A 17,174-nucleotide genomic window follows, 5' to 3' on the forward strand; every position below is an offset into this window, starting at 1 on the left:
CAGTTATTATATATTGACAATCATTTTTAAAAATTATTTGGCTATTGTGCTATTGTGTTTAATACGATCAACAGTAATAAACTAGCAATCTGCTGAGTGACTTTATTATTGAATCTACTATTGTAATAGCAATTGTGCATTAATAATATTGATTTGTAACATGTTTGACCACAGTAGCATAACTTGTGCCTTATAAAGCATTCATGGTTTACCAATGAAACCTAATTACAAATGCATTATTTCCATCTTTTTATACATTCAAATCTTAAATCAAGTGAAATCCTGAAATGTGAGGTGGTTAATGCAGAGGGTTGTCAAATGAGTAAAGCAATATTTGGAATTGTGGGAATAAGAATAAATGACAAGAATGTGCCCCATTTGTGGTGAAGCCCACAGCTGAACAAACCACTAGAGTAAGGACATGCAGAGCTATTTGATGAACACAAAGGTCAGCTCCTCTGGGACAATCTATAAGCAGGCAGAGTTGTCAATTATTCTAACAGCTTCTTGGAGGTCTGCAATATAACTGTTCAATATTGCTTGTTATGTCTTATGGCTGAAATCCCCATGCAAAAAAGCCTACCTCCCAATTACTGTAGCAGTGTTCTGTAGAAATCTATGCAGCTTGAGTAGGTCCATACACCTGCAGTTTGTTCTTGTAGCAGAGGATGAACATTAAATCAAGTAAAAGGGAGGTGGAGCTTTCATGCGTGAGAGGCAAGACAAGAGAGAGAGAGAGAGAGAGGGTGCTGACAGACATAGAGGCTGAGTGTGGGAGAGAGGCTCAGAGTGCCTGCTGGATTGGAAGGAAGGATTACATACTATACATATTGTAGGAAGTGTCAGGGGAAATGAAAGACTTCTGTGAACTGTGAACTAGGGACCTGCAACATCAGAAATCTGGTGGATCTATAAACCTGGTGAGTAAAGACTGGCTTGTCTGGAAGAAATCAAAGAATTAGAGACTTCGATTTTTAGATGGAATTCGAGGTTTCCACTGTGATACCACACTATTAGGTCTTTATCTAATGTGCTAGTACCAACATGATTTTTTCCAAAATGTTTTTACTTCTCCTCAGGAAAAGGAAAGCCAATATCACAGACATCAGGAAAAGATGACTGATACCTCTTTATGTCTGATAACATTTGCATGCATTTTCTGAGTAGGAGGTACAAAATGAGATTTTTTGCAAAATCATAAAATGCACTATCGTAACTTTTTCAGCCCATTCACAGAACCATTAATGTGTTAACATTTACACCTCTCATTTTGTTTGTTCAATGTTTGTCACATTTATGGTTTATCCATGTTGCATAGTTTCATTTACAATTTATTGTCACTGATCATTAGGATTAGTTCCAATTATTTAAATTGTATACCTAAAAATTCCACTCTTTCTTTTTCAAGTTGCATAAATATTGGATGCTATATTTAATGTGTTTTGATATTAATTATGTACATATCAAATATTATCCACCTTCACAATGCATGTGTACGCGTGCACGCATGTGCCTATGAACCTCAGATAACAGAACAAGACCTTCAAAGGTAGAGCTTCAATCCCCTTGACAACAGTGTTTTCGCAAAGATATTAGCTGTATCGTCACCCCTGTACCTCTCGATGTATCACTGTTCACCCCCGCAACCTTTCTTCAGGTATGCGATAGACCGGACACATGGAGTAAAAGATGTCCACTTTTACTGCTGCAGTCGTGTACTGGAATGGTGAGCATCCCCTTGTTAAAGGTGCTTGCCAGTTGTATATCACCTCAGCCATTTCGCAGGCAGAGTCTTCCAGACTCTCCATGCCAGGCAGGCTTTCTGATACCTGTACAAGAGCAATCTAGAAGCAACAAATAAAAGTGTGCTTTCGTGCAGCATCAAGTGTCAGATATGTATTACAGTGAAAGGCTTGTATCACCCCACTGCTGTCAGAAACAACATTTTACACTATTATCCCTCTGTCTACCTGTTATAAACCTAATGCTTTACAAAATGCATTTAAGATAAAGTGAGGATTTGAAATGGCTTCATCACATGTATGCTGCAAGAGTAAAGGGGCTTTGCAAATGTCACAGACGCCACACTGAACATATAGGAATTATACCATTAAGCCCTGTCAGATCCTAATTTCTTATGTGATTAAGCATCTTTTGAGGTCAGGCTTTGTTTTTAGAGGAAAAGGTGCATCAAAAACATAAGTGGGTCACAGTTTTTGCCTTCTAATACAGAAAGGGGATGTAAGATATTTGCAGATGATATGCAAATTATCATAGTGACAACACAGTGGTAATAAAAGACACATGACATAGCTTCCATTCTCCAAAGATGGTGTACTTGCTTTAGGATTTTACACAAACAATACAGATGCTTTGATCCCACATTTTTTGTCCACAGGTTGCATTCGTCTGGGGCTATTGTGAGGCGCTTCACTGTGCTGGCTTCCTAATATGTTGCCTCAACCACATGTATTTGTGGGATTTGTTGTGCTTGTGGAGTGATATGAGCGGCCAGATAATGAGCCTGTGCAGTTTCTCTACTGTTCACTGCCTCTGTGGTCTGCTGCAACCATGTACAGGATGGTCAGCAGCATTCATAATAATAACACTGAACTGCCTGAGCTTATAAAGGCACTAGAGCTTGTTGCACGTTGTTTCTCAAAACAAAAAATTCAAACGCTTAATACATTTCAAACAGGGCTTGCAATAGTACAAGCAATTATATACTGTTTTACATTGACAAAATGCCTGTGTTTTACAGGTGGTGAGGCTGCGTATTTGTTTTCATATAATCTACTCTCTCATTTTTGCCCGAAACGGTTCCTGTTTTCAATATGTCAGCTGATGTTATGTGTTCATTCATTTCGATGTAGATACTTGTTGAAGGCAATTCTTAAAGATTTGAAATGTCAAAGCTGGAATTACAGATAGTGGTCATTATTTTATACAAAGTACCCCTCGCTATTGCTGCTAAATGGAAACAACAGACCTTCCTACTGAGGAAATGCTCATAATACAAGCCACTGAAAAAAATGGTCATACATTTTTGTCTTTTTTTACAAGAGACTAGAGTGTAGAATAACAAAATGCAAGTCTTCAGCTTGGATCCAGCAGATACTTGTCAGTGCTCCCACCCCCTAGCCCTTGTGCTTTTGTTTTTTTTTTCCCTTGTGTTTCTGCCCTGCCCTGCTCTCCGCCCTGTCTCCACCTGATTACCTGCACACCTGCATCTCATCCCCTCATCACTGACTGTCCCTTTATATACCCTGTTTGTTGTGCAGTCGTTGCTAGTTCGTAGCAGTAGTTTCTCTCTGTTTCGTCCCCGCCGTTTATCGTCTTTTGCTGTTTGCCAATTTCGACCTGCCTGTTTTTGATTCGTTTTTTGCCTGCCGCTTTGTTTTGTTCGCCCAATTGTGCCTGCCCGTTTACCGACCCTGCCTGTTCTGACTTTCCCGTTTCTGGATTTTCCCTTGGACTGCCTCTCTGGTTTTGACCCTGCCTGTGTACTGGTTTTTCGATCTGCCGTGTGTTATCATTAATCTGCCCGGAAACCCTCGCTCTTTTGGGTCTGCGATTGAGTCCTAGCCTGTGCTCCCTGACAGATACCAATGCCCTTTAAGGGCTCTAATTTAAATTTAATAAATTTCTCTAGGAATTGTTTTATTTTCACTCAGGCAGTTTTAAAAAGGGGTACTTCTATTTTCAAAGAACTGAATATTGAGAATAAATTGAATATTTGAATGGGTCTTTTAACCCTTGTGTTGTGTTCATTTAATGTTGCCTACTTTTGTGTTCCTGTTCAAAAATGACTGACCCCTTATAACTGTTTATAAATCTTTTATTATGCATATTTTATCATTAGATGTTGCATTAGATCTTTTTATAAACTTTATTTCTAGTAATTATGACAGGTTTTGTATTTCTATTTGGAACTTTTGGCCAGTAGGCCTCATTGACCTGAGCTTATACAACACGTTTTTGAGTAAAAGTAGCATTATTTATGGATTATTTTGACTATAAATAAAATAAAATAAAATAATTAAAAAATAAAATAAAATGACTGTAAATAGCAAAGGAAACATATTGCGCTATTTATCATAGACTAGTTTTAATGTTTAACAAGGAAATTTGTTTGGAAACCCTTTCAATTTTTTAAAAAAGTGGCAAAAACTAATATCTGTGGTGTTCCTGGTTACATCTGACCATTGTGACATTATTAGTAAAGAAAGGACATAGGCCTAAGCTTATTTACACATTAACACTTTGCCATATCGCAGAACATTACATAGGAAAACAATAACAGCATTAGTAACTATACTGGAAACATTAACAAGGTTCACAATCAATCAATCAACAATCAACCATCACCTGATGGTTTTATGTGCGTTCATGTAGAGTACATGACTGACAATAAGTGATAGGTTTTGCATGTGCCTTGCAAATGTGTGCACTGTATTTTAGACACACAATGTTTTGACATCTCTTGGTGCCCACGGTGTGCACCTCTTCCTTTTGTCAAACACCTTGGTTCTGGCCCTTGTATTTCACATTTGTGTGTGTGTGTGTGTGTGTGTGTGTGTGTGTGTGTGTATGCACACATGCACATATGAGGTTATGGAGTGGCAGCATGTCCATCTGGAATGTCCATGGATGGAAATGCTCCTGAACTCTCAATTTCTCTCTTTTTCTCCTACTTGTAGCCTCACCTATTAATTTCCAATGGCCAAGTCATTTTTGACCAGGAACACCACAGATGTACAAAAGTTAAATAAAACCCCCCATATTTAATGAAAATTTATGATTTATTATATAATATTATTTATTAAATTTATTTTGTGTTGTCAGGTGGTCTGTGTGGACAATGTCATGGCGTTTTATTCTATTCAGATGAAAAAAACTAAAATTTTCAGACATAATTATTGTAAATTGGTCAAATTTGACCAGAACACCAGGGAAACCCTCATATTTAATCATCACACAGCTTGGATAAAGTAAGTGTGGGGCACTTCCTAACATGGAGCACCTACAGTGCAAAAAATAACACAGCTCCCCAGCAGATGTGATAAAAAACAACTGTATAAATTATCTATCGCCATCAATATCCTCAGCACTCTCTGTCTTTTGAAAGGATAATGATCTGATACCTTAAATAGACAGAAAGAAAATGATGAAATCAACTCTGAGGAGGGTATAGAGCAATGCTGGTAATCACATCACTGAGCTGCCTCAACCATCAGCCAGGGCACAGAATCTGCTCCTAGCAGTCAGTCTCTCTGAAGACTTCATAAGAGACAGCAAACAATGAATCAGTCAAACAGCAGCAAAAAAGGAGGACTGCAAGGCTTTAGCTTAAACTCATGTACGGTATGGTGTTCAAAGGAGATGTTTGAGCCAATAAGGACCATATCGTAAACATGTCACAATGCCAGCCAGGAGCAGACTGGCAGTTCCCTTGGTCTGGCAGCCTTTCTCTGCATTTGCCGTATGAAATTGAATCTCTGTCTGTCAATATATATATAGATATATTATGCTTCAATCCTTCAAACAATAATGAGTGGTGTGCCTGAGTTTCAAAAGATCTCATCAGACCTTGTTTTGGTCCTCAAATTTTTATTATTTCTTAATACTCTCTCAGAATTAAAATTACTGTCCATTAACCTCAGGGCAACATAGCCACCTGTCATTGATGGAAAAAATAACTATTTATCATTGTTGTTTTTTAGGTTCTTTACAAAACTGCTTCATGGCATTACCTACAAGCTGTGGTTTTTTTCTCCTTTGTCTGATAAAAGGGCAATCAGATTGCTTCAATGTCCCATGGCAGTTAACAGTACAGGCAAGCAGCTGAAAAGACGTGATCTTTTTTATTGTGTAGGCTCCTGTAGTGCTTTGCTGCTTTGTTGCTTTACAATTTAAAATTTATGAAGCTCGTCTTCTTCAGATGCTCACCTACGAATCATTAAGGGAATCATTGTGCAATCAGCCTTTTTTCTCCTGTTGTAAAATGAATTGTGGTTAGTCAGTGACTACATGTTTGGTCAAAAACCAACGACAACTGTGAATGTGTGTATGTGTACAGTGCCCTACATATTTATTCATACTCCTAATTAAATGGAAATGAAAAAATATAAGTATTGTATATTTTTCTGCTTGAAAGAATATTTAAATGATATACAGTACTTCAATCTTAATAGCATTGCACAGAGCCATTGTTCACAAATACAGCATTTTATCCCACATGTTGTTAAACATGTTTGGTAGGATGTCTAGTTAATAATGAACAAATTTTAAAATATTTTTAAACATAATTTGACAATTGGTTGACTTAAAGCAATTTCACATTCAAAATACTAGGTCATGATCATCATTATGTAATATTGTACATACTATGTTAGAACCATATTGTGTACACCCATCATAGTTATGCATAGTTGTTTCTTTGGATATAAGCTTGGTTTGTTCCAATGCCAATTTGAATGCAGCACTACATACATAAAAAAAACTTTACATTCCATTCTGCATGTAGCAGTTCAATGAAAATTATGATGCAAAATACTTTAAACATTTGCTCATCCTTTACTGGTATGCAGTTATTTTTATTATAATCTTTTTACTTAAAAGGTTTTCTGCTATTCATTTACTTTTCAAGCTAAAACAGATGCTTGTCTCCAATTCAAAGGGGTCAAGATAGATGATCATATCCAGTTTATAAAAATTTGTGTTCAAAAGTGATCCCTACTGATCATCAACGTGATGTTTTTTGTTATGATATTGTGAGATGTTGTGTTCCAGTCTGAGTAAAATGTTTCTGGTGGAGATCATGTATTCACAGAATCATGTCATGTCCCTAGATTTAGTTTCCAAGGAAGAACTGTGTCAGACAATAATTAGAAGACTGAGAAATAATCACATTATCAAAATGCATACAGAATGGAAATATGTAGATTCTATAAACATAATCACACCTTTAACCACCTTACCATCAGGAGAATATGAAATATGTGTGTGAATATACATTACGCTTACTACCTGAGCTGTTTCAGATCATTTGCACATAAATGAGCTAAAGGCTTATCTTTCTAGGTGATTTCCTATCAACAGAGTTAATAAACTCATGCATCACCAGCTACAAATTCTCTTGTTTCACACAGGTTGGTCCTAATAACATCTCCTGTGTTTACGCCAGCTAAGCCAGCCAGCTATGGCGGATCACGAGGACTTCAATAAGATCGGAGGGCCCGGGAACGTTTCGGAGAACTACCAGTTCAATCCAGCCAGCATGATCGTGTCCGTGGTGTTCTCGCTCATCTTTCTTCTTGGCACCATTGGGAACAGCCTGGTGTTGGCAGTGCTCCTAAGGAATGGACAGATGGGACACAACACCACCAACCTATTCATCCTCAACCTCAGCGTGGCCGACTTCTTCTTCATCATCTTCTGTGTACCGTTCCAGGCCACCATCTACTCCCTGGAGGGCTGGGTGTTCGGCTCCTTCATGTGCAAAGCTGTGCATTTCTTCATCAACCTCACCATGTATGCCAGCAGCTTCACGCTTGCCGCAGTCTCTGTTGACAGGTATTCTACTTCTTTCTAACAGCTGCCTCTCACACCAAATGAAAAAAAAATGGTTTTGCTGTTGTTGTTACAGCACTTGGACAGAAAATTGACAGCCTACATATTGTCCAGTATAGTATTTGGCTTAAAATATTTAATGTCGAAATGATCTGTTGTTGTAGAGGATGTGCCAATTTGATGTTTTGCAGGACATGCCCATGATAAATCCATGAGAAACAAACAAAAATAAAACTCCATTTCCATGTATTTCAAAGACAATGCCTACAATTTTGGTTATTCAGTCTCTGCTAATATCCAGCCAAGAGTCCAAAGAATCTATATATGGATATGACAAAGAATGAGCCGTGTATAATTCAAAATGTTTATTCTGAAGGGAAAAGTGAGGTTGTTATTTAATGTTACTACAAAGAGGTTTCACTTCATCTTACAGTAACAATTTAAGGAGCTGGGTTTTTCTTTTGCTTGGATTTATTACTACACACAGTGTGCTCTTTTTGTCAAGCAGCAATATGCTAAAATGCAGAAACAATCAAAACTATCACTTTCTTAAATGCAACTCCTACTAACTATGTATTCAAACAGACACATTATTGAAGAAGATGGTTGCAAATTATGCTACCATTGACACTGTAAGATAAAACACTGCAAAATAATACACCCAAATTTTGTTTGATAAATGTTCATCAGAAGTACCTGGCTAGCTAACTATAAACTAGTAACAGTACATGATCTTATATTATTAATTATCTGGCCGATTACATGTGATGTCATGTATCTTATTAAAATGAAAGTTTGAACCTCTTTGCTTTAACACTGAATCAAACCCAAATTTTAGATGAGGAGAGTCATGGCAGAGGGACTCATTTGTATGTTGTTCTAAGAATTGCAACAAAAAAAACGACAATTTAAATTGTTTATGTGTAGTCATCCAAATTATAGGTTGAAGGTTTATTTCACTTCACACATTGTTTGCATCACCAAACTATGCAATTACTGTTTCTGAAGACGAGAAGGATCCGTCACCCCAATTCAATACCACTGTCTATTGCCCCTGCAGGGTAGCAGATGGAAAAATAATTTGTTTAATATCAGTGGAGGATCAAAAAACCTAAGGCAATACTGATATTGGTATTTTAAAGATCCATCACCTCAGTATTTGCTGAGTCATTTGTATCTGCTTATAGAATCATAATGGATTTTAGTCATTTATACTGCCCTGTGAGGCCTTATTCATATCCATTGCTATCACTGATTCATCTCCAGTTTGACTTCGGCATAACTTTTTCTGCGTCAGAACTCCCTCAGGAAAACACAACCAGCAATCTTCTGTAATTTACCCATTATCACCGAATCACAGTTGAAGCTCAGGTTCACCTCATAAAAGGTACCTGCAGAGAACATTTGGGGGAAAAATGTTTCACTTGAATGGTGTGAGACTTGATAAAGATGAGTGAGTGACTCAGCATTGTCCTGAGGGCTGATAACCTGGAAGATACGGAACAGTGTGCTCACTTATTGGCAAACCCTGATCCTTGCAAAAATCAGATCTTTATTATTTACAGTATTTTTTAAATTGCACACAGGGGTATACAGTTCATTAAGATGTTCAGAAGGACATGGTGAAAGCAAGCTTGCTTTATTTACCATTGACAAGTCAACCTTCCTGTTTGCACTTTAAATTGTTCAATTACTTGGATCTGCACACAAAAGCACACATTCAATAATGTACTAGAATGTGGGTAACTGCAATGTCTGTGTTGCAAAGGCAATTTTCATATTTAAATAGCCAAAGCACGCTGAGACAACACTGAGGAAAAAAAATATCATATTGGAAATGTGCAAAAGGGTAATGCCTATGTGAGGTTTCCCACCCAGCCTGTGCAATCAATGAGTAATTGAAACAAACGGTTGTGAATTTGAGGGGAAATTGGATGTAGCTGTAGCATGCTGGAGGTGTGAGAGAGGGTTTGAAGACCACAACCTGAACTCATATTAAAGGAAGGAAAAACTGAGTCCAAGTCCAAGCAGAGGCATTTCCCAACCCCCCAAAAGATACAATGTTCATACTCTGGGGCCAATCATTGGGCTCTCTGCAATAAAATCATATTTCCTTCTTTAGACTGGAGAGCACAGCAAGCACTTATGAAGAATTTCAATATGGTTGCATTCATTTCTCACAAGGGTATTTGTGTGACATTTTAGCAGCAATGAGGAAAAAATGAGCTTTGCATTCGAACTGAGATTGATGTTAATTTTGTTTATGCCCTAAAAAGAAAGGAGATGAATAAGAAAATCCTTTCCCTGTTATAAAAAATATCAATGTGCGCTAAGGATGCAATCGAGTGTGACAATGCCTTGCAGCTATGATGTTACTGCCAAGCTGAGGGGAACATCACACATTGAATTTTCTTTTATAAAAGCGCTAGACACACTTTTAAGATTAACCCCTCAGCAGTATTACAAAATTAAGCAGGTAGTATTGAGAAATTAATTGTGTCAGTAATATAAAACAAACATTTTAATGATCAGCTACAATATTATGAGAATTTTGAAGTAAATTAAATTAAATTATATTAAATTAAAGAAAATGAGCTGGGTCATATGTACACATAAAGGGACTAGACAAAATAATGGAAACACCAAACAATATATGAATATAAAGTGTTAAAGAGCTTGGCTGCCATGTGCCCTCAGAACACCTTCAGTCCTTGGCGTGCTGTTATACAAGTTGCAAACTGTTTGCAGTTGGATATCAGACCATTCTTCAATATGGAAAGGAAAGACTCCGGTTCCTTGAGAGATGAAGGTGATGGAAATCTACTCCACATTCTACATTCCAGAACTTCCCATAAAGGTTCAATGATGTTTAGATCTGGTGATTGGGAAGACCATGGAAGGTGCTTGACTTAATCCTGGTTTTCATGAAACCATCTGTCAGTGTGTATCGGAGCATTATCATCTTGAAATATGGGAACATCAGGAGGAAACAATGTCTGCGCCAAAGGGTGTATCTGGTTGCCTAAAATGGCTTTGTATTCCTTGTATTCCATAATTCTACCATGCAGGGTAATAATCAGACACTCTGACTCCCGTCAGATGGCTGCCTGCATTATAACAGATCCACCGCTATTTTTAACAGTTGTAAATAGGCAATGTGGGTTGAGGGCTTCCTTTGGCTTTCTCCAAACTTAAACCTGTCCAAATTTAGTAAAAAGAGGGAAATAACTCATCAGACCACATAATTTTCTTTCATTGCTTACAAATCCAGGTTTTACACTCATTATGCCAGGTTATGCATTGTTGTGCACTGTCCTTGGTTTCAAGCTGTTACTGAATGGCAGCCCTAACATAAATATCAGCTTTGTGAAGTCATGACATGCAGTTTTGTTGAGACTGGGTTATAAAGGTGTGAATTGAGTTCTGTGGTAATTTTGAGGGCACTGTTTTTCTGCTTATTATCAACTATTCTATGTGTCCATCCATCCCTGTCAGTGAGCTTCAGCTTAGGACCACTGTTCCTCTTTCTTGGAACAGTTTTTTTTCTTTTCTTGGCATATATCATGATATCTCCCACTGTCACACTGACACATTAAATTGATCTGGACATGTCAGGGTGGATATGTGCATCTGTGTTTGTACACTGTATAAGTTTAAAGTGAAAACTGGTTTCCTTATTTTGCAGGTATCTGGCAATTCGCTATCCTCTGAGGTCTAGAGAACTGAGAACACCTTGTAATGCGGTTGCTGCCATGGCAGTCATCTGGGGTCTGTCTCTGGTCTTCGCAGGGCCATACTTAAGCTACTACGACCTGATTGACTTTGCTAACGGCAATGTGTGCGTTCCCGGGTGGGAAGAATATAACCGCAAAGTGCTGGACACCTGTACTTTTGTGTTTGGCTATGTGATCCCTGTGCTCATCGTCAGCCTCTCCTACACCCGGACCATAAAATACCTCTGGACAGCTGTGGACCCCCTGGACGGGATGTCCGAGTCCAAGAGGGCCAAGCGCAAGGTCACCAAAATGATCATCATCGTCACTGTGCTCTTCTGCATCTGCTGGCTGCCCTACCACGTGGTGATCCTGTGCTACCTGTACGGAGACTTCCCCTTCAACCAGACCACCTATGCCTTCAGGCTGCTCTCCCACTGCATGGCCTACGCCAACTCCTGCCTCAACCCCATCGTCTACGCCCTGGTGTCCAAGCACTTCCGCAAGGGCTTCAAGAAGGTGTTCAGCTGCATTCTGAGCAAAAAGGCAAGGAACAAGGTGCACGTCGTGCACGTGGCCAACACTGTTCCCGGATTTGAAGCTGGGTCAACAGAGGTGTCCCAGATGAATGAAGAAAATGCTCGGCAGAATGATTGTGAAATGGGTAACCGTTCTCCTGTCGTTGCACAAGAGGCCAAGATGACAGCCACCTTGCCCTACCAGCGGGAGTCTTGAATGAACACAAAAGGAGCGTTCAGGATCCTGCAGAAAAAAAATACTTATAGGTTACTACTGGACTGAAGTCATTCATACTACTTTGATAGGAAAGAAGAAATAGACAACAGTTGCAACAACAGTAGCCTTACTGAACATTCTGTACTGTTTTCCTTCTTTTGTGCTTTGTGAGTGTGAGTCACTTTAGTCAAGACAATTTACTTGCTTAATTTAATAAATCAGATGTGATTTTGATGGTGGTCTTATTTGTTTTAAACCTTCGCTTTATAATTATGAACATTAACACAGGTTTGATAATCCAATTGCAATTGTAAGAATGAAATGCGTTGATTGGTATGTTATGTAAATACAAAGGCATTTTGAAATTGCTCAGCATTTCCATGCTGCTATTGTTGGCAGAATCACTTCAATGGGAAAAGCTTGTACAGTATAAGTATATAACCTAAATGATTGTTAGTCATTGTTTTGATGGATATGGTATATATGAGTGTGTAATATTTTCATCAATAAAGTAATTTCTCATCAGTATACATGTGATTATAGTCATGGCAGAGAAGTTGAATGATTTTCTTACCTTCATAATATGATAGGAGGGTTAACAGCTATATCTTCAATGTCATTCTAATTTGAATCTGTGTAGTCTGATCATGTTTTGTGGAGAGGGTTATTGGTTTCTATATTTATTCATTGTCATAGTCTAAACCACAGAAGGCACTTCAAGATGCTCAGGCTTTCAAAAGCTGTGTTTGACCATCCATTCATTCATCATCTAAAAGCAGTGTATCCTAAATAAGCAATATCCTCTTCTGTGGTGGCAGCCAGTAGACACACAAGAGACCTATTAGAACTAAACAGTGAATGCTCTGCCTGAGTCTGAGCTGATCAAAAAAGTTTACACCCAGTCCACACTGACAAACCCTAGAGACCCAGACCCAGGGAAGTAGAACTGAGGTAGTGAAGAGAACACCTGTATAACGCCGAGAATGCGGTAGTTAAGCTAAAGAGAATCTGCAGAAAAGACGTGGACACAGCAAATGTTTAATTTATGCTCCACAACAAACGGAGCAGAGTGATGAATGTTGAATCAGAATGACTCTCTGATGCAGATCTGTGGTAACACCCCACAAACAGTCCCCAGGCTAATGCAATCCTGCTTTGTTATTCAGGGGAATGGAAGTAATTAGAAATCAGTATGAGGTTTGATAGATGTCTTCTCTCAACAGTTCATAGGGCCTTTATGCTTGTGTAAACATAAGAAGAGTAGCTTTCTCCAACATTCAATTATACTTGTTAACTAAATCAAAAATCGCTTCAACAAAAATGTGTGTACATAGGTCTGAGGTATGTGTGATCCCTTCAGATATACAGCAACCCTCACCTCACCTGTTTTATCATCAATCCACATACGTACCAATAATTATACTCTTGCCTCTGCCAAGTTATCAAACCGTTTACATTTTTGCCTCTTCGTATTTTTTTATTTGTAAATGGAGGCACTTCACTGCTACAACTGACACATGTCAGCATACAAAAATATTGCCAAAGGTTGCATCAATGTTGAAGTAAGAGGCTATTTTTCATGATCATTTTCTTTCACGTGATCACAAAATTTTTTGATGTGGAAATCAATCTTAAACTTGATAGGCATAGCCTGTTTCATAGTTAAACTATAAGTGCACTTCCCTTAATTCATTTAGAGGTCACAAGGTATACCTGGCTGTAATTTAAAAGATGCCTACAATAACAATAACTACCAAACAAAAATCTATAGTAAAACATATATAATACACAGATGAATTTAATTTAATGAATTTAATTATGACTGAAAAAATGAACTGCAAAATGAATGGTCACATTATTGTTATATCCACTCAGCACAAGTTCAATGAGATACAAGAAAAAAATGTTTTATGGAACTGTAATTTTTTTCCCAGTTGCGACATCCCAAAATACTGCTCTGGAGTTTTGGATTTGCTTATTGTGTTCTCTGAAATTATTTAGAAGTCATATAAAATGTGCCTCTGGAATGTTCAGATTTTTTTCTTTTTTCATTCATGTCAGGTTTTAATGTTGAAATTTACAGTTCAGTAACCGGTAGTCTTTTTCCCAAAGCAATATGGTGGTATATAAAAAATGGGAATTCCTATTTGTAAACTCAGTACTCACTCTAAACAATTTTATTATATTTTTAATAAAAATAAGTCACACTTATTTAATAAACATTTAGAATTTGTATAGATTGTTTTAAACATGTAGGCCTTAAAATAAAGTGTGCTCCAGGAGAAAAAAAATACATATTATAAATATATAGAAAACAGTTAACTCAATGCTATGAAAAACCTTGGGTTTGGTATCATATTAAAGCAGAATATTGAAGTAGATGTGCAGAATATGTTGAGAAAAATGAATTAGTGTATGAATATTATGATTAGGAAAACCTAAAATGACAGGCTTCCATGTCGGTGGACAACCTTAATAGACTCGTTGAAATTATTGTGTTAATCTAGACTGGGTCTAGATATAATGAAGGCAGACCATTCCAGTCTGTAAGTACACCAGTGCAGAAAATGAGCACATGGGAAAACTCTACATTATCAAAAACAGCATAAATGTTATAGGAATTACTGCAGAGGACAGATACACTGCAAGAGCAATGAAACTGACAGAGAAGCACTTTTATTGAGTGAGAAGAAAGAAGTCTAGGTTGCAACAATTCAATTAATGAATCCTGAACAGAAATGTCAGGCTGGAGAAGGACGCTTTCAGAGTTTTTGAACCGAAAACAATGTGAGAGGGCAGTATTGTTGCAGGTTTGAGGGATCAAATCAGGATTTTTATTTTTTAAGAGGTGTAAAACAAGCCAGTTCAAAAGGAGAATGAGAACCACATTAAGAAAGGGATGTTTTAATGAAAGAGGCACAAAGCAGTCTGGGGAATATAAGTAAGAATAGGGTCTTCTAGGCAAGTGATGGGTTTATGGTTCAGGAGTTTGAGCCTGTGGGTAAGATGAACCACCCCCTGTTGCCAGGCAACCTCCCTGTTCCCATTACAAGATTAACTATGTAGTGTGATCTATGTAAGAAACTAGACACACCAGTTTTTCTTGATGGTTTTGATATCAGTGTGCATGTGATAAGTGCATAAAAAATACATGCAATTTTACTATGACAAATGTCTACTGTAACTGAAGGGGATCAAACAGAGATTACACTGTTTTTTATGTAAGGTAGTGTCACTATTTTAGTTTCAATATAGGGTGATTGGGCATGGCAGCAGTTTAATGTAAATGTGTAAAGTAGTTTTTTTGATAGTGGCCATTGGCTAAAACATATAACTGGGCATGTCATATCATGCAACTTTACTCTATAACAATATTCCCTGCAGATGATATCCAACCACCATCAATGCCAGCATGACAACAAGAAGTAAGACAGCAATCCTTACAAACACCCCTGAGAGGCTGTGAGTTGAAAAATCTTTCAGAAAGTGACAACAAACCAGGGTGGAATGTGCCAGGAAAGGAGTGTGTGAAGTATAAAAAAGCAAAGTAAGTCTAAGCAAGCAAGTCAAGCCTATTCCCTCCTTTGAACCAAAGAAAAAATGAAAGGGATGTTGCTCTTGTGTCTGATGACTCCACAGATGAGAAAGGTAATGAATTAGGAATCCAGCAATGAAGACATTATGATTATGTATCAGTTAAACTCATCAAATTATTTCTTTATTCTTGGTCTGATGGAGAATATTAGTGCCAATTACGTCAAAATTTACAAGAAGAGTTAAGCTGCTGCTGGAAAGATCAACATCTGTTATGTTCCAGATACCAATGATGATTTCCCTTTGGCCAAAAAGTGATGTGGTAAAATTATTTTTTGAAGGTCTAATTCCAACCAGAACTTGAAACAACTAGGATATTAACAAGGATATTAACAAGGATATTAACAAGGGTATGCAGTCCCAGTCAATATGACCACTTATATATATATGATATATATATATATACCACTTTAGTAACCTGTTAAAGCTGCTTAAATGCATTTCCACAGCTCATAAAGTTAATAAGCTCTTGCTCATCTAAGCAGACCCAGGGTGAATTTGTAAAAAAAAAAAAAAAAAATTAATAAATAACTCTTGGAGCTCCCAAGTGGCTCAGTCGACAAGACACTTGTCTCAAGTGCTGACTGACCATCTGGCCCAGGTTCAATCCCAGTTGTGTCATCCCTTGACAATCACTGGGCACCCACAGCAGTAGAGCAAACTGATTTACGTACACTGTGGTAGGGGTGGATATAGGCAGTCTCCACATCCCAGCATCATCAGGTACCCTAAAACTCATCAGACACCTGTGAGCTAAATAAACCTTTTGATTTCCATTTTGGAAAAAAAACCAAAGTACATTAGAACTGTGATGCACAACTTGCCAGCTGGCAGATGTAATTTGAAAAAACATTTATAAAGAAGCTCAAGTTGCCCCTATCTCACACAGATATCTGAATCAGAGATATAAACAAAGGCATTACAGCAAGGAATGGTATGCACGGGTAAACTGAACATTCAGGAAAATCTTTGGAAAAATCTGATAATACTAATAATACCTAAGGTGAAAAGAAGGCAAAGCCATCAGAAGTGAATACAAACTACTGAGAAAGGGGCGAAGGTTTGAGGAGCAAAGAAATAAAATGTAAAATATAAAAATAAAAAATAAATAAAAATAGTATACATGGTTTGTTTATATCATATTGTAAATAGGACACCACAATGAAAATATGGGGATTTAAAAGAGGTCAGCATTGATGGAAAAAGTGAAAGGACAGAGTAGTAAGTGCATTAAAAAGATGCTGAATTGTGATGCATAGCATCTCCCAGAAATGGCTTTCATATTCATAGAAACGCTCTCGTGTTTTCACTCTGATCTCAGAGTTCCTTTTTTAAGCCAAAATTCATTACGTTCAGCCTGTTACATAAGAAACTTAACTTAATGAAATAAAGAATTTATTAAATATTACACCAATTGTTATTATGATATAGTTTTCATTAGAGACATTACAATATATAACACACTGTTAAGGATGTGTGTAATTTATTTATTTATTTTGGCATCTACAGTACAAGATTACATGTCATTAGCTAAAAAGACAATAACATTGACTCAATGTT

The 17,174-nt window shown here is 37.4% G+C and overlaps 1 protein-coding gene across 1 annotated transcript; it reads left to right on the forward strand.

Moving 5' to 3' along the window:
* The first annotated feature begins 817 nt into the window (after window positions 1-817).
* Window positions 818-12,020, forward strand: LOC118790118 (galanin receptor 2b-like). Its single transcript, XM_036546951.1, has 3 exons — window positions 818-920; window positions 7,187-7,575; window positions 11,258-12,020. The coding sequence occupies exons 2-3, from the start codon at window positions 7,202-7,204 to the stop codon at window positions 12,018-12,020; spliced, it is 1,137 nt and encodes a 378-aa protein (XP_036402844.1). The 5' UTR covers window positions 818-920; window positions 7,187-7,201.
* Window positions 12,021-17,174: the final 5,154 nt, after the last annotated feature.

Source organism: Megalops cyprinoides, chromosome 1 (genome assembly GCF_013368585.1).
Source record: "Megalops cyprinoides isolate fMegCyp1 chromosome 1, fMegCyp1.pri, whole genome shotgun sequence".
Taxonomy (NCBI): domain Eukaryota; kingdom Metazoa; phylum Chordata; class Actinopteri; order Elopiformes; family Megalopidae; genus Megalops; species Megalops cyprinoides.